Source organism: Mizuhopecten yessoensis, unplaced genomic scaffold, assembly GCF_002113885.1.
Source record: "Mizuhopecten yessoensis strain PY_sf001 unplaced genomic scaffold, ASM211388v2 scaffold2741, whole genome shotgun sequence".
NCBI lineage: Eukaryota > Metazoa > Mollusca > Bivalvia > Pectinida > Pectinidae > Mizuhopecten > Mizuhopecten yessoensis.
Genome location: NW_018404696.1, coordinates 488086 through 505407, shown reverse-complemented (window position 1 = coordinate 505407; position 17322 = coordinate 488086). Strand labels below are relative to the sequence as shown.

The 17322-nt window shown below is 38.9% G+C and overlaps 2 protein-coding genes across 3 annotated transcripts in view; one reads left to right on the top strand and one right to left on the bottom strand.

Annotated features, from left to right (window-relative positions):
* Positions 1-5783, bottom strand: part of LOC110446501 (alpha-ketoglutarate-dependent dioxygenase alkB homolog 6-like) — an 8971-nt gene extending 3188 nt beyond the window's left edge. Inside the window, exons 1-4 of one of the 2 annotated variants that reach the window (XM_021491675.1) lie at positions 5710-5783; positions 4754-4883; positions 4131-4177; positions 1070-1180 (exon numbers count right to left, since the gene is read on the bottom strand). In XM_021491675.1, the coding sequence (XP_021347350.1) occupies positions 1070-1180; positions 4131-4177; positions 4754-4883; positions 5710-5751 (330 nt within the window). In that variant the 5' untranslated portion in view covers positions 5752-5783. Of the gene's footprint in view, positions 1-1069; positions 1181-4130; positions 4178-4753; positions 4884-5530; positions 5568-5709 lie in introns of those variants that run through there. The other variant, XM_021491676.1, reaches the window with a different exon arrangement.
* Positions 5784-5880: 97 nt separating this feature from the next.
* LOC110446500 (endoribonuclease Dicer-like) overlaps positions 5881-17322 on the top strand; it is a 34581-nt gene continuing 23139 nt past the window's right edge. The window contains exons 1-9 of the mRNA XM_021491672.1: positions 5881-5968; positions 8210-8305; positions 8926-9088; positions 10969-12362; positions 13085-13186; positions 13506-13663; positions 14946-15087; positions 15249-15324; positions 15953-16095. Of these exons, the coding sequence (XP_021347347.1) occupies positions 8210-8305; positions 8926-9088; positions 10969-12362; positions 13085-13186; positions 13506-13663; positions 14946-15087; positions 15249-15324; positions 15953-16095 (2274 nt within the window). The 5' untranslated portion in view covers positions 5881-5968. The remainder of the gene's footprint in view (positions 5969-8209; positions 8306-8925; positions 9089-10968; positions 12363-13084; positions 13187-13505; positions 13664-14945; positions 15088-15248; positions 15325-15952; positions 16096-17322) is intronic.

Sequence of the window (17322 nt, the reverse complement as noted above, 5' to 3'; positions counted from 1 at the left end):
TTTTACAATTTTGAAGCCTCATCTACCAAGGATGATTCTGACCAAGTTTGAAAAAAATCCATCCACTGGTTCTTGAGAAGAAGTTGAAAATGTAAAAGTTTACGCACGACGCACGACGGACGACGGACGACGGACGATGACGGACGAAAAGCGATTGGAATAGGTCACTTGAGCAAAGCTCAGGTGACCTAAAAAAATCCAATTGTTTAAAAAGTCACAGGTCATTGCAGTATTTGATAGGTCAAAGGTCATAAAAATGATTTTATATTACAGCTTTTGACAGTTCAGAGCTCATCGCAGTATTTGAAAGGTCAAAAGTCTTCATAAAAACATCACATTATAGTATTTGACAGGTAAGAGGTCATCACAGTATTTGACAAGTCATCATAATAATACACATTATAGTATTTGACGGGTCATTATAATGACATATAACACGGCAAGCAGACAGACAGTTGAAGACAAACGACAGTTAATTCCATCTTTTCGTATTGCAGAGTTATCTGCTCTTGTGAGCAGGGATTGATTGTTACGTCATTTGTTTGTGAGAGTAACGTAAAAAAAAATTGAGAAAACGACGTAATGTTTTCACACAAACTAATGAAGTAACAATCAATACCTGCTCACAAGAGCAGATAACTCAGCAATACGAACAGACGGAATAATAAATAAACCTTTATTTAATTTGCAATAGGCAACAATGCTTAAACATGACAATGACATGATGGCAATAATAAATACATATTTGCTCTCAAATATTGAGGGCATTTACATGAAATTTATAGCAGCAAAATAACACACATTCACAAGGAACATATTCATTCACAATAGTAAGCATGCACACAGGATGCAATGGACTTTAACAAAAAATTAATGCGAAGCGAAGGATGCAAGACATTAATATGAGTTACACATTAAACAAAATCCCATGTCTCATTTCATTAGCTTTGTAAATAAACATAGCTAAACTTCTAATAATAAAATTGTTTTCTGAAGAAACAAGTTCAACAAATTTGTCCATATTTGGTCTACAGTAATATTTATTTTTCAAATAATAAAAGTGACTTACCATTATACCTTGTCCAGCCTTATATTCGTTCACTAAGACATGATTTAAACTTTTATCTTCAAAAAGTCCAGCGCCTGTCACTGCTATCCTCTCCGTGTAAACTTTCAGCCACTGAAACCACAAAAACAAACAAATATTGGGACCAATGTTGGAAATTTTGTCAGCTTTTATAAGGATTAAAGCTCAAGATAAATTTTGTGTGCATTCTTATGTAGTTAACAAGAGTACCGCGGGGTGGTATAATATATACCCATCGAATGCCATATAGTGTTATATACTTTCTTACATTGAAATAAGATCTGCATTATTCTAAGAGTGGTTAGCTGACATGCTATAAAAAATGTAGGAGAAAATCTCCGGACAAAAAATCAATTACTGAAATGAACAAAGGGCAATAACTTTTGCAAAAATCGTCGTATCAAAATTCTTTTAATGGAGACATAACTTCATATCATGATTATAATGTATACCAAGTTTCAAAGAGATCCGTTGAAAAATGTAGAAGGAGATTGCCAGACAAAAATCAAATACTGAAATGAACAAAGGGCAATAACTTTTGCAAAAATTGTTGAATCAAAATTCTTTAAAGGGAGACACAACTTCATATCATGATTATAATGTATACTAAGTTTCAAAGAGATCGGTTGAAAAATGTAGGAGGAGATTGCCAGAAGTAGTCAAACATACCTGGTTATGTCGGCTAGCTTAATCACAAATGGTCTAACATACCAGGTTATGTTGGCTAGTTTAATCACAAAGGGTGGGTCAAACATACTAGGTTATGTTGGCTAGTTTAATCATAAATGGTCAAACATACCAGGTTATGTCGGCTAGTTTAATCACAAATGGTCAAAATACCACGTTATGTTCAGTGACCCAGAAGTTACTTAATGTTTTGTATTGGGTCGTGAATGCTAGTGTCTTAATACACAATTTTCTAATTTTTTAAGTACTATAAACCTTCCTTGCCGTCTGTCCCCACCCAGACATACACACAAACACACTTTAAGCTAAGGGAAATAGAACTATAAACCCTCCTTGCTGTCTGTCCCCACCCAAACATACACACAAACACACTTTAAGCAAGTGAAATAGTACTATAAACCCTCCTCACCGTCTGTCCCCACCCAGACATACACACCAACACACTTTAAGCTAAGTGAAATATTACTATAAACCCCCCTCACTGTCTGTCCCCACCCAGACATACACTCAAACACACTTTAAGCTAAGTGAAATAGTACTACAAACCCTCCTTGCTGTCTGTCTCCACCCAGACATATATTCAAACACACTTAAAGCAAGTGAAATAGTACTATAAACCCTCCTTGCTGTCTGTCCCCACCCAAACATACACACAAACACACTTTAAGCAAGTGAAATAGAACTATAAACCCTCCTCACTGTCTGTCCCCACCCACACATACACACAAACACACTTTAAGCTAAGTGACATAGTACTATAAACCCTCCTCACTGTCTCTCCCCACCCAGACATACACACAAACACTCTTTAAGCTAAGTGAAATAGTACTATAACCCCTCCTTGCTGTCTGTCCCCACCCCGACATACACACAAACATACTTTAAGTTAAGTGAAATAGTACTATAAACCCTCCTTGCTGTCTGACCCCGCCCAGACATACACACAAACACACTTTAAGCAAGTGAAATAGTACTAAAAACCCTCCTTGCTGTCTGTCCCCACCAAGACATACACACAAACACACTTTAAGCAAGTGAAATAGTACTATAAACCCTCCTCGCTGTCTGTCCCCACCAAGACATACACACAAACACACTTAAAGCAAGTGAAATAGTACTATAAACCCTCCTCACCGTCTGTCCCCACCCAGACATATATTCAAACACCCTTTAAGCAAGTGAAATAGTACTATAAACCCCCCTTGCTGTCTGTCCCCACCCAGACATATATTCAAACACACTTTAAGCAAGTGAAATAGTACTATAAACCCTCCTCACCGTCTGTCCCCACCCAGACATATATTCAAACACACTTTAAGCAAGTGAAATAGTACTATAAACCCTCCTTGCTGTCTGTCCCCACCAAGACATACACACAAACACACTTTAAGCAAGTGAAATAGTACTATAAACCCTCCTCGCTGTATGTCCCCACCAAGACATACACACAAACACACTTAAAGCAAGTGAAATAGTACTATAAACCCTCCTCACTGTCTGTCTCCACCCAGACATACACACAAACACACTTTAAGCAAGTGAAATAGTAACATAAACCTTCCTTGCTGTCTGTCCCCACCCAGACATACACACAAACATACTTTAAGCTAAGTGAAATAGAACTATAAACCCTCCTTGCTGTCTGTCCCCCCCCAGACATACACACAAACACCCTTTAAGCTAAGTGAAATAGTACTATAAACCATCCTCACTGTCTGTCTCCACCCAGACATACACACAATCACACTTTAAGCAAGTGAAATAGTACTATAACCCCTCCTCGCTGTCTGTCCCCACCCAGACATACACACAAACATACTTTAAGCTAAGTGAAATAGAACTATAAACCCTCCTTGCTGTCTGTCTCCACCCAGACATACACACAATCACACTTTAAGCAAGTGAAATAGGACTATAAACCTTCCTTGCTGTCTGTCCCCACCCAGACATACACACGAACACACTTTAAGCTAAGTGAAGTAGTACTATAAACCCTCCTTGCTGTCTGTCTCCACCCAGACATATATTCAAACACACTTGAAGCAAGGGAAATAGTACTATAAACCCTCCTTGCTGTCTGTCCACACCCAGACATACACACAAACATACTTTAAGCTAAGTGAAATAGAACTATAAACCCTCCTTGCTGTCTGTCCCCCCCCAGACATACACACAAACACTCTTTAAGCTAAGTGAAATAGTACTATAAACCATCCTCACTGTCTGTCTCCACCCAGACATATATTCAAACACACTTTAAGCTAAGTGAAATAGTACTATAAACCCTCCTCGCTGTCTGTCCCCACCGAGACATATATTCAAACACACACAATCTTTGTGTTGAAGTTAATATTACCGGTGGCAAGCCTTCAGATACCATCCCTTTGGGGTGTGGTAATCCACCTGAAACAAAAGATGGAAGGGCAGTCAGGACAGAGAGAATTCCTATAGTATATGCATAGACATCTTTTTTTTTTTTTGGTAGGTAGACCGAATTGTACCGAATTGTAACCCTTGGCTTAGCCAAGATGGTTCCTATGTTTCTATTGAAATTGGACAATCTCATTTTCCCTCCATTTTGGGGGAATAACACACGATTTTGATAGGGGAAGCAGCCTGTGGTCGGCTGTAAAACCTTAGTAAAATAACTCACTGTAGATGGTGTACATGTTTTGAAGCAGAGAGCAGTCAAGCCCAACCATACGACACTTGTAAGCTTTGTACTGTTGTTAACACAAGTATCTGGACACTTCATCTAGAATTCAATATACAAGGAGTGCAAACCATATATTGGTGTTGTCACTTCATTCAACTGAGACTTTTCCAAACTAAATCTCCAATATGGAAATAGTATGTCGACATTTGGACAAACTTAAACATTATCATTCCCATTGTTTCTAAATTCCTAACTTTACTCCACTTCCTAAGAACTCCCAAATACACAGTGTGGTCCCAAATAAAACATCATGTAGTGCCTACCCCAGTTCTGAAGACGTCTGTTTGACAGCTGGGTCCATTTAGGTTTTGGTGCTGAATAGACATTTTTCATAAGTGATTCCTCTTCCTCTTTTGTAACATACTCGGGTATGTAATAAATTTTCGGTGGTGCCTACAACGATAAAAATATCAAATCACCATCTAAAAATATTGTTTAAACAAAAAAATCCCCCCATAACAGCAATGTACCTTAAAATTAATGGTGTTAGGTCATTTCGCCTGAAATTCTGTTCGCCCTTGGTCGTTTTGCACTAAAATTATTTATTGAATGAAATGTTTTAGTCCTGTTTAGTTGTGTATGGCAAAACAGTCTTATCTCAAGCTCTTCTAGGTCTCCTTAGTTTTTACAATGTAGCTATACCTGCATGAAATTCTTCAGACAACGCAGTTGTTTATGATACATAAAATAAAAAGTTTTTTTTATTCTTTCTAAACATTTCAACATGTATTGATCACTTAAAAATGTATATATTTCTATTAGGGCGAACCGGATTAAGGGCAAAACGATCCGGATCAAAATTACTGGAGACAGCCATGGCGCTGAAATAGGTACAGCACATCCTCTGACGATACAATAAAAAACCCTGCCACACATGAATGGAAAAGTGTTTTGAATATTGGTTCAATTTGGTCCGCTTTAAATCTATATTTCACACACCACCCATAGCTCACCAACTTATTAATTTATTGATCTGTTTCATTCTGTATTTAGACAAAATCTAAAACTATAGTTCTTCAATATATCGAGACCGTACATACATGTTTAGATGCACTGACTATTACATCATAAGTCTACTTTCACTTTGATTCAGTACAATTTTGGACTAATTTGATTACGTTTTCCGGTAAAATCTCTCCATCAAGATTAGAGATGTGTGCTGTTTTTGTAACTAACCAAACTGTGGTAGAATGGTAAGGCAATGTGATAGTAATCTTACTTTTAACACCTTTTGTGCTTCTAATTCTGATTTTTCTGTCATACTTTTATTTTCTGTGTGTACTTTAATTACGTTTGTTAGGAGTGCATTCATTGGTCGAATGATTTAGCGTCTCCATACAGCCAATCAAATTCTGTTTTATAATTGTTGGGTCTTCACTTCCGCTTGGAAATCCAGCATGGTGGACAGCTGCTGAATGGTTCACGAAATCTTGGTATTCTGATGATGTTTTGAGGCCAACTAAACCGGTCAAGAAACTGTAAGATCGTGCATGAATGTATTTATACGTTAACATGAATTTTCAATTGATTTATTGATAATCGGTGAGGTATTTTCTTCCTGAAACACCTATATCAATATGCACTGAGCGTCAAATAGTTCACGAAAATATTTCCAAAAACAATGATGCACCAACAAAATGTTCTGACTTGTTTTCGGCAACTTGTGATTTTTATCAGCTTTTACGTTTCTGTTTCATTATTGCTGTTTTGAAAAATTAACCTTTTGTTTCTTCGGTTAGGAGTTGGTGGTTCATTGAAATTGGGAATCTCATACATTATCACATGTACATATGAACCAGACTAAGGCTACATATCAAATAATGTACGTTCGCATATCACGGTTGAAACGGTTCAGGTGACACAAAAATATTCCACGATAAACGAACGCACTTGGACCGAACTGTAGGCAGATTTAAAAAATGCACTGTTTTGGAGAATAAATAACAATAGATCGAGAATAATATACGTCCTTCTTTCACGCATCCACTAAATAATGTGACAAATCTGAAAGTCTTCATGTGGATTTACCTTGTTTTATAAACAAATAATGCAAACTAGCAATAGTCAGCATTTTAATTTTGGTAAGACACATCTGGACCCCTCAATCTACACTTGCCCAATATTCCTGAGGTCGGCTTCGGTTCAGATACGTGCTTGTCGTTTCCTTTCAGGTTAAACCAGATACAAGAAAGGAGCCTTGGTGTAGGCTTAGGTGTGCTGTGACCCATATCAGTATAACACATGTGTATACAAATTGTAACAAACCCCCGTGTATAAACCAAGTATAAAGAATGCCCAGAAAAGAACAAAGTTTTTTATTCATTATTTCATTAACTGATTGTATAATATTTTATTGCTGCAACTACATATTTTATCAAGAAAGTATAAAAATGTTTTTTTTTTCAATCGCTAAGTCTAATGAATAACAACGTAGTAATTTTCTGTTTATATTCTTAATATCCTGTCCGGATCCCCACCCCTATTTTTGGTATGAATGATATATACACAGTACTTAGTTTTAAATTGAAATTAAAGAATGATTGTTTAACTAATACTTTATTTTAAACATTATTTTCACAGACAAAAAATGACTGATTGGACTTAAAAATTATTCTATCTAAATTGTTTGGGTTTTTCAAAATAGTGCACAGCTGTACAATGTGTTTTCAAGCATGATGTCATTATAATATGGTGCCAAAAGTAATGCTACTCATTATATTACCGATCCACATTTTATTATTGATAAAACCTGCTAATGTAAATAAAGTGTAGTAAAATTGTGTGTCAATGATATCACAATAATCATATATTTATCATTTTATCATTAGATGATGAGTCAACATTGTATACAAAGTGATTCATATAAAGTGTAGTTTGTCAATTTTTCTGTCCCTCTTTTTCCTGCCCAATTATCTGTGACACAGTATAAATGAATAAACATGTGAAAAAAACCCCAATTGAAAATGAGACAAAATTTTGGTTCAAATATTAGGATAAAATTAAATATTCTATGACAGAGGCATTTAAGATCAAATTGAGATTTGCTGGGAAACCCCTTTATGATGCACTAGCTGGCACCAACAGTAGGGATGCCATATTTTATGGTTGCAGTGGATCAAATTATACACCTAAAAAAACTCAATTTTAGGTAAAAAGCAAAGCAGTCTTGAGTTTAAAAGTAAGTTGGATTTGGTAGAGCTGCTTGAGATTATATTGGGATCCATTGTGTCTTTTGACTTACAAAGGATTGGTTAACAACCGTTTCCACTAAATAAAAGATTGGTTTTACATACAAACCAAACTGCACTGTGATCTGGTAATTTGGTACGTACATCTCAAAATGGCGCCGGGCTACATGCCTTGTATATGTTAATTGTATCCTCTCTTTATACATGAAAATGGCATATATCATAATTTCTTTATATATCTCTTATAATGATATCATGATCTCTAGGCCATGCAAAAATAACACTGAATCCACATATTTATGTGATATTTCGCTCAATATTTGTAATACACACAAGACCAACATGTTTTTCACCAAGTACATCATAAAATTCTCTTTGGTGCAGTTATTAACTTCTTGGGTATCCATTTATCTCATCATATGATTTAGGCAATGTCATAGGTACACAGCTATATCAGACATATAGCCATATGCATCAAAACTTAACTGATTATCATTTTTTTTGTGTTATTTAATATTTATTGCATTATAGATGGGTCGTACGGGAAGCGAGTCTTCGAGACGATTGCCACGCCATCTCAGATATGAGGACATTCCAACTCATACATTTACCCCAAGAACATACCAGGTACTGTATGTGTTAACCCTCAAAACATACCAGGTACTGTATGTGTTAACCCTCAAAACATACCAGGTACTGTATGTGTTAACCCTCAAAACATACATGGAGTGTATTGACACCACAAAAAAAAATATACTTGAAGGGATAAACTTTATGCTGCGAACTTTCTATCTAAGCTCTCTCTGTTCGCACATTGGGTATTCTAACCTTTCACAATTAATCTGTTCAAAAGTTATTTATATATATGAAAATCAGTGTTTATGAACTATGAATTTTTAATCACTGTTTTGATTAGCTGTTGTGTAAGTGAAATTTTAAATCGCTGTTTTGATTAGCTGTTGTGTAGGTGAAATTTGAAATCGCTGTTTTGATTAGCTGTTGTGTAGGTGAAATTTTAAATCGCTGTTTTGATTAGCTGTTGTGGAAGTGAAAATTTAAATCGCTGTTTTGATTAGCTGTTGTGTAGGTGAAATTTTAAATCGCTGTTTTGATTGGCTGTTGTGTAAGTGAAATTTTAAATCGCTGTTTTGATTAGCTGTTGTGTAAGTGAAATTTTAAATCGCTGTTTTGATTGGCTGTTGTGTAAATGAAATTTTAAATGGTTGTTTTGATTGGCTGTTGTGTAGGTGGAGTTGTTGGACGCGGCTGTCCAACAGAACACATTGGTATGCCTTGATGCCACCTCAAGTCGTATGTTCCTCAGTGTGATGCTGCTTAAGGAGCATGGCCATCAGTTACAGCTGCCACTGGACCAGGGAGGAAAGCGGGGCGTGTTCCTTGTCAACAGTGGTACTGCTTACGTGTTGTATTGCTTTTACTTTTGTTTGTCAGGGTAATGATTTAATGAGCTGATGCCTTCACACAGCATCTGTTATTTATTACTTTAAAATTTTGATACTACTAGACTAGTCAAGTACAACTGTCAAAAGGGACTCCGGACTAAATTTGGTGATAAGCATCCCTTGGGCAAGGAAAAATAATTTGTTAAATGTAGGGTGTACATATGGCCTCCCTGGAAGCAGAAGGGTACATCTCTAAAGAATACTTGTAATGTTCATTCGAAGGTATTTCAACCTAATGTGGCATATGCATAGAGCTAAAGGTTGTTCATATTTAGATTATACTGACCAACAGGATCATATTTAGAGTACTGACCAACAGGATCATATTTAGCGTACTGACCAACAGAATCATATTTAGAGTACTGACCAACAGGATCATATTTAGAGTACTGACCAACAGGATCATATTTAGATTACTGACCAACAGGATCATATTTAGCGTACTGACCAACAGGATCATATTTAGAGTACTGACCAACAGGATCATATGTAGAGTACTGACCAACAGGATCATATTTAGCGTACTGACCAACAGAATCATATTTAAAGTACTGACCAACAGGATCATATTTAGAGTACTGACCAACAGGATCATATTTAGAGTACTGACCAACAGGCAGAATTTGAAAAAGATTTTGCTTCTATTTTTTTTGGGATAAAGGTTAAAGTCAATGAAGGCGAATTCTTAAATAAAAATAATGTAAAACATACTGTTATTTTTTCTTATATTCTGCCAGCTATACTGGTTTTACATATAAAAATGCCTTTTGTGGGTTATCTGGTGAAAAGGGCTATCTGTTTTTTCATTGCATAAATGTTTGAAGAATGTTGGCTATGTGCTTTTATTTTTTCCTTGTTTCCATATGTGTTTCAGATGTATTTAAATAAGAAATATACCTACCCCTCCATTATAGGAGTCGTTTTAGCATATTATCTGCAGGCTATCTGGGGAAACAGGATATGTGGTAATATTTTCACAAAATGTTTTAGCTACCAGGGACTATCCCATGATGGAGTGCACAGGGTTACATTCGCTTATCCCGGTTGAAAGGTACAGGTGGCCCAGAAATATTCCACGAAAAATGGACACATTTGGACCGTTTTATAAGCAGAGCTAAAAATGCACAGTTTCAGAGAATAAAAAACAATGTACCAAGATTCAAGAATATCATGCCCTTCTTTCATGCGTCCACTGAATTACATAATGTATCTTAAAAACTGCATGACGCTTGACATTGTTTTAGAAAGAAATAAAACAAACTAGCAATATTCAGCATTTTAGTTTCAGTCGGGCACGTCTGGACCCCTCAATCTACACATGCCAAATATTCCTGAGGTCAGCCTCTGTTCAGGTCTGTGCCTGTTGTTTTCTTTACAGTTTCAACTGGTTGAACCGGATACGCGAAAGGGGCCCAGGATATGGCAGTAATTAAGGCAAAGTCCCAACATTTTCCTACTGTATGCTGTCCGTGAAAAGTTTATTTCCCCTAAAAAATGTTATTTCCTTTATATTCATGCAATAGGAAGTATAGGTTGCAGGTGTTTGTAGGGAGTGCCGAAGAAATTGGACCTAAGCTTCTTCCTGACAGAAACAGAGAACTAGGACTCCATCACTTCAAAGATTTATAACAATCATTCAACATAAAATATCCTCCATTATTTAACTCCCTACAATAAGCTACATGTAGGTTGATACTAGTACTGAAGTAACAAATACCCCAATATTTGGCAGTGATGGGTATAGCATTTAAATTACACTGGTTTCCACGGACACCAGCTCACTATTGCAGCATGAATAAATAAAACTATAATATTGTTTATTTTCAGAAAATGATATTGCCAAGTATGCCCTGATGATTGAGCACCAAACAGACCTGACAGTGGGGCAGTACTCCACCGACTGTCAGGACAGGGACAATGATTGGTGGACACTGGAGGTACACAGGACACAAGTGCTGGTCATGCTTCCCTCATTCTTCCATCATGTCATTGAGGAAAATCTCCTGAAATTATCTCAAGTCAATGTGCTCATCTTTGATCACTGCCAACATGTACTGGACCCCGGTCATCCATATGATCTCATCACAAAAAAGCTGCAGTTACAAAGCGATGCTGAGGAGTCTCCCCGAATTCTGGGCCTTACTTCCTGTTTCACCAGCAAGCATTGTCAAGACCCAATCGAGTTGGTTACAACCATAAAAAAACTGGAGAAGCGCTTCAGTGCCTCTGCAGAAACCTCAACTCTTGTTTATTCTGAGAGGTACGGAATGCAGCCCACAGAGTTAGTGTTTGAGTGTGACAAGTATGAGGATACAACTGGCATGGTTGAAGAATTAGGAAGTATGTTGGAAAACACGCTTCATTTTTTGCAGGAATGTAACATTAAACTGGATGGAAAGGGTGGTGGGGACCCGATAGAAACTCCCAAAACTGTCATTGTGGAGTGTCTCAATATCCTGTACCGCCTAGGTCCTTGGTGTGCAGTGAGCCTCGCACAGATGTTCGTCTCTCAGCTGGAGAAAATTGACAAGCATGAAACTGTAGATGTGAAAAAGAAGTTCCTCCGCCTGGCTGCCACTCAACTACGACTGCTCATCCATCACTTTGATAGTAACTTCTCACCGGAGTACGACGTTGAGGAACTGCTACTGTACACCACGCCAAAAGTGAAAAAACTCATTGACCATTTGCGACGGTTTAAACCTGACTGTGACTTCAAGATAATCAGCACAGAAGATACGGATGAAATGGACGACGATTCTTACATGTCCGATGACAGTCTCGCCTTGACCGATTCCTCAGATGATGAGGACAGATCAGGAGGGTCCAAGATCATACATGTGGCTGTTAAAAAGGATATTCCTGAAGACAAATCGGGGATAGAGTTATTCTCCGGAAGTGATGACAAATACATGTGTGGCATTGTGTTTGTCGATCATCGTTATGTGGCTTTTGCCCTGAACAAATTCATAGAGGAAGTATGTGCATGGGACGACCAGTTATGTTTCATCAAGAGTCACCACATCACCGGGCAAGGATCCAAGAAGGAAGGCAGTAAGAGCTACAAAAAGCAGGAGGATATCCTACGTAAATTCCGCCTCCAAGAGCTCAACCTCTTACTGGCTACTGATGTGCTGGAAGAAGGAGTGGACATACCGAAGTGTAACCTCATCATCAAGTTTGACCCACCGAAGGATTACCGGTCCTACAGCCAGTCAAAGGTAGCACACACACTTCACAAATACCTTCCCAAGTTTGACCCACCTAAGGATTACCATTCCTATAGCCAGTCAAAGGTAGCACACAAACTTAACAAATACCTTCCCAAGTTTGACCCACCTAAGGATTACCGGTCCTATAGCCAGTCAAAGGTATCACACAAACGTCACAAATACCTTCCCAAGTTTGACCCACCTAAGGATTACCGGTCCTATAGCTAGTCAAAGGTATCACACAAACTTCACAAATACCTTCTCAAGTTTGACCCACCTAAGGATTACCGGTCCTATAACCAGTCAAAGGAAGCACACAAACTTCACAAATACCTTACCAAGTTTGACCCACCTAAGGATTACCGGTCCTATAGCCAGTCAAAGGTAGCACACAAACTTCACAAATAGCTTCCCAATGGTCCTTAGTTATGCAATATATATTTTGAAGCTGATCAGAAAACTGATATGGCTTACAGTGGCCATCTTGGATATTCAGAGTTAAGTTTGTTAGTGCTTTTCTCACAAAGTCCTGGAGGAATATTTTTCAAATTTCATATAGATTATCCATGGTCCTTAGTTGTGTATGCTTTATTGGTAGACTGATTGGAAATCCAAGATGGGCGCCAGGCAGCCATCTTGAATTTTGAGTTGAATCTTTGTTCTCTTCGTTATCTTGATACAATTGTGAAAGATTTTTTTTTATCATGATGTCATATGATTTTGTTTTTCAGGGACGAGCTCGAGCTAGAGAGTCGGAGTACGTGATTTTAGCAGACAAGTCAAACCTGAAGGCCTTCAGAACAGGGTTGGCTAAATACAAGGATATCGAAGGGGTAGGAGTATTATCATGTCACTAAACAAACAAATAAATGCAATTTAAAAAAGGATTCAGAAAATTGTTGCATAAAATGTAATGGTCTTGGTTAGAATATTAATGTAGCGTCATTTAATAGTGCCTAAGAGCTTTATTTGTACATTCCTATTATAGGATCATTGATGAAATTTAACAGGCTGGTCAGAGACAATAAACCGGTGTCCACTTGACCGGTGGTAGGAACTGTGTGTGTGACCGACAGAGTTACCTACCTTTGGTGTAACGTGTCTCCAGCGAACATGCTGTGATTATTAAGAGTTTTGTTGTTGTTTATGCAGGTCCTGAAGGGGATCTGGAAAAGACATGATGATGAGGACCAGATAAACTGCGACAACATCACTGACCTCTACCATGACATCCTGCCACCCTACAAACCGTGTGATGAGGAGGGAGGCGTCCAGGTCACTCTCACATCAGCCATTGGTCTAGTCAACAGGTTAGCTCTACGATGGCATTGTTACATTTACAACAGCCTCTCATAACCATGTCGCTTGGGTCTTCTAGCGGAGCTTTTCATGCCATATTATAACGGCCAGATTAACATGACCACTATGATTAGCCAGAATATCACTCTGTTTACCTGACAGGTGCAATTCCCAAATCACATTTTTAGGTCACCTTGCTCTTGGTGGAATAGGATGTCAGAGTGTGAAGTTTGGGTTTCTACCCTCAACTCAGGGGCCAGGGTGGGGACCCAAAGGAAAGGTTGGTTAAGTTTAAAAAATCTTCTTTTTCACACCAAGTTGTACTAGATTCAAATACCTGGTACTCTTCATGATGGAAAGGACATCAGGCATTTTATTTTAATGGGTATGTCATTCCCCTGGCTCATCCATTCTTCCTTGGGGAGAGGATAACGTTACTAGAGTTTACATAGGGAAATTATACTTCGGAGTATATTTTGTCCATTTTCAGGAGGATTTGTTTCAAATTTGATCAGTATAATTATGACGAGATAGCAATTAGATGGCATGAAAAAGTATGATTCTGATGGACCCCTGGGGCTGGAAAGGCAGGGCTCAGATGGGGAAAATGTACAGGGCTGGAAAGGCAGGGCTCAGATGGGGAAAATGTACAGGGCTGGAAAGGCAGGGCTCAGATGGGGAAAATGTACAGGGCTGGAAAGGCAGGGCTCAGATGGGGAAAATGTACAGGGCTGGAAAGGCAGGGCTCAGATGGGGAAAATGTACAGGGCTGGAAAGGCAGGGCTCAGATGGGGAAAATGTACAGGGCTGGAAAGGCAGGGCTCAGATGGGGAAAATGTACAGGGCTGGAAAGGCAGGGCTCAGATGGGGAAAATGTACAGGGCTGGAAAGGCAGGGCTCAGATGGGGAAAATGTACAGGGCTGGAAAGGCAGGGCTCAGATGGGGAAAATGTACAGGGCTGGAAAGGCAGGGCTCAGATGGGGAAAATGTACAGGGCTGGAAAGGCAGGGCTCAGATGGGGAAAATGTACAGGGCTGGAAAGGCAGGGCTCAGATGGGGAAAATGTACAGAAGTATTGATCATTCAGTGCCAGAGTAATTTCTTTGAACAGTTTTTATATATTAGTTTTTTGAACATGACAAGTAATGTATAAATCTTTGTTTACAAGACTATTTTACAAAAGTGATTATGTGAGAAAAATGGAAAACCTGATATGTTCCCTTTGTAAGGGTTATGTATTGTAATTTGAATTTGTTCCATTAGGAAAGTGGTTTTTTTTCATTCTCAAACAGATATTGTGCCAAGTTGCCAAGTGACGCCTTCACCCACCTCACACCAAAGTGTGTTATTGGTGCGATTCAGAAGGGTGAGCAGACGGTGTACAGCGCCACCTTGAGGCTTCCAATCAACTCGCCATTGAAAGAAGAAATCCAGGTTAGACAATCATGGTGTATCATGTATTTATGCTGTGTAGCAAGGCTCCATTAACTTTGCTGAAGTAATTTCAGTGTATATAATAGGATATGTACTAGGTTTATTTTTCTGGCCTTTGTGTTACTGTGTTATATACTACAGGAAAATGTCGTGTTTTGTAGGGTATCCCCATGCCTACCAGGATGTTGGCCAAACAAGCTGTAGCATTGAAGGCTTGTGAGATTCTCCACAAGTCAGGTAAGATACAAACATGATGTGATCTTCCAAGGCTCTGGTAAGACACAAACATTATATGATCTTCAATTACTCTGGTAAGATACAAACATTTACGTGATCTTCAATTACTCTGGTAAGATACAAACATTTATGTGATCTTCCATTACTCTGGTAAGATACAAATATTTTGTGATCTTTCATGGCTCTGGTAAGATACAAACATTATATGATCTTCCACGGCTTTGGTAAGATACAAACATATGATCTTCCCCAGCTCTGGTAAGATACAAACATTTCTGTGATCTTCCACAGCTCTGGTAAGATACAAACATTTATGTGATCTTCCATTACTCTGGTAAGACACAAACATTTATGTGATCTTCCATGGCTCTGGTAAGATACAAACATTTATGTGATCTTCCATGGCTCTGGTAAGATACAAATAGCAGGACATTTGTCGGTATAGAGTAACATTACTGATATAACTTTGATGTAGAACACTTTTAGTAAACTGTTGTACCTGCAGACTACCTGGAGGGTAGTGAATGTTTGCCATGTCTTGATTATCATCATTATATTGAACACCCTTAATGACCAGATTATGTAACTATTTTTTCACTTGATCAATAGTGCAGAATTTATTTTGTAGGGGAGATTGATGATCAGTTACTTCCAATTGGAAAGGAGCTTTTCATGAAGGAGGAGGAAGACTCGAGTACATTGGACAGTGAAGACATTGCAGGGGAGGCAAGGCCCGGCACTACAAAGAGAAAGCAGTACTACATCAAACAGGTGGGTGTGTCACTGTCATCAGGGGGGTATATTGGTGGGTGTGTCACTGTCATCAGTGGGGTATATTGGTGGGTATGTCACTCATCAGTGGGGTATATTGGTGGGTGTGTCACTGTCATCAGTGGGATATATTGGTGGGTGTGTCACTGTCATCAGTGGGTTATATTGGTGGGTGTGTCACTGTCATCAGTGGGATATATTGGTGGGTGTGTCACTGTCATCAGTGGGTTATATTGGTGGGTGTGTCACTGTCATCAGTGGGATATATTGGTGGGTGTGTCACTGTCATCAGTGGGTTATATTGGTGGGTGTGTCACTGTCATCAGTGGGATATATTGGTGGGTGTGTCACTGTCATCAGTGGGTTATATTGGTGGGTGTGTCACTGTCATCAGTGGGATATATTGGTGGGTGTGTCACTGTCATCAGTGGGGTATATTGGTGGGTGTGTCACTGTCATCAGTGGGTTATATTGGTGGGTGTGTCACTGTCATCAGTGGGGTATATTGGTGGTTGTGTCACTGTCATCAGTTGGTTATATTGGTGGGTGTGTCACTGTCATCAGTTGGGTATATTGGTGGGTGTGTCACTGTCATCAGTGGGTTATATTGGTGGGTGTGTTACTGTCATCAGTGGGGTATATTGGTTGGTGTGTTACTGTCATCAGTTGGTTATATTGGTGGGTGTGTCACTGTCATCAGTGGGGGATATTGGTGGGTGTGTCACTGTCATCAGAAGGGTATATTGGAGGGTGTGTCACTGTCATCGGTGGGGTATATTGGTGGGGGTGTCACTGTCATCAGTGGGGTATATTGGTGGGTGTGTGACTGTCATCAGTGGGTTATATTGGTGGGGGTGTCACTGTCATCAGTGGGTTATATTGGTGGGGGTGGCACTGTCATCAGTGGGGTATATTGGTGGGTGTGTTACTGTCATCAGTTGGTTATATTGGTGGGGGTGTCACTGTCATCAGGGGGGGATATTGGTGGGTGTGTCACTGTCATCAGGGGGGGATATTGGTGGGGGTGTCACTGTCATCAGTGTCGTATATTAGTGGGTGTGTCACTGTCATCAGTGGGGTATATTGGTGGTTGTGTCACTGTCATCAGTTGGTTATATTGGTGGGTGGGTGACTGTCATCAGTTGGGTATATTGGTGGGTGTGTCACTGTCATCAGTAGGGTATATTGGTGGGTGTGTCACTGTCATCAGTAGGGTATATTGGTGGG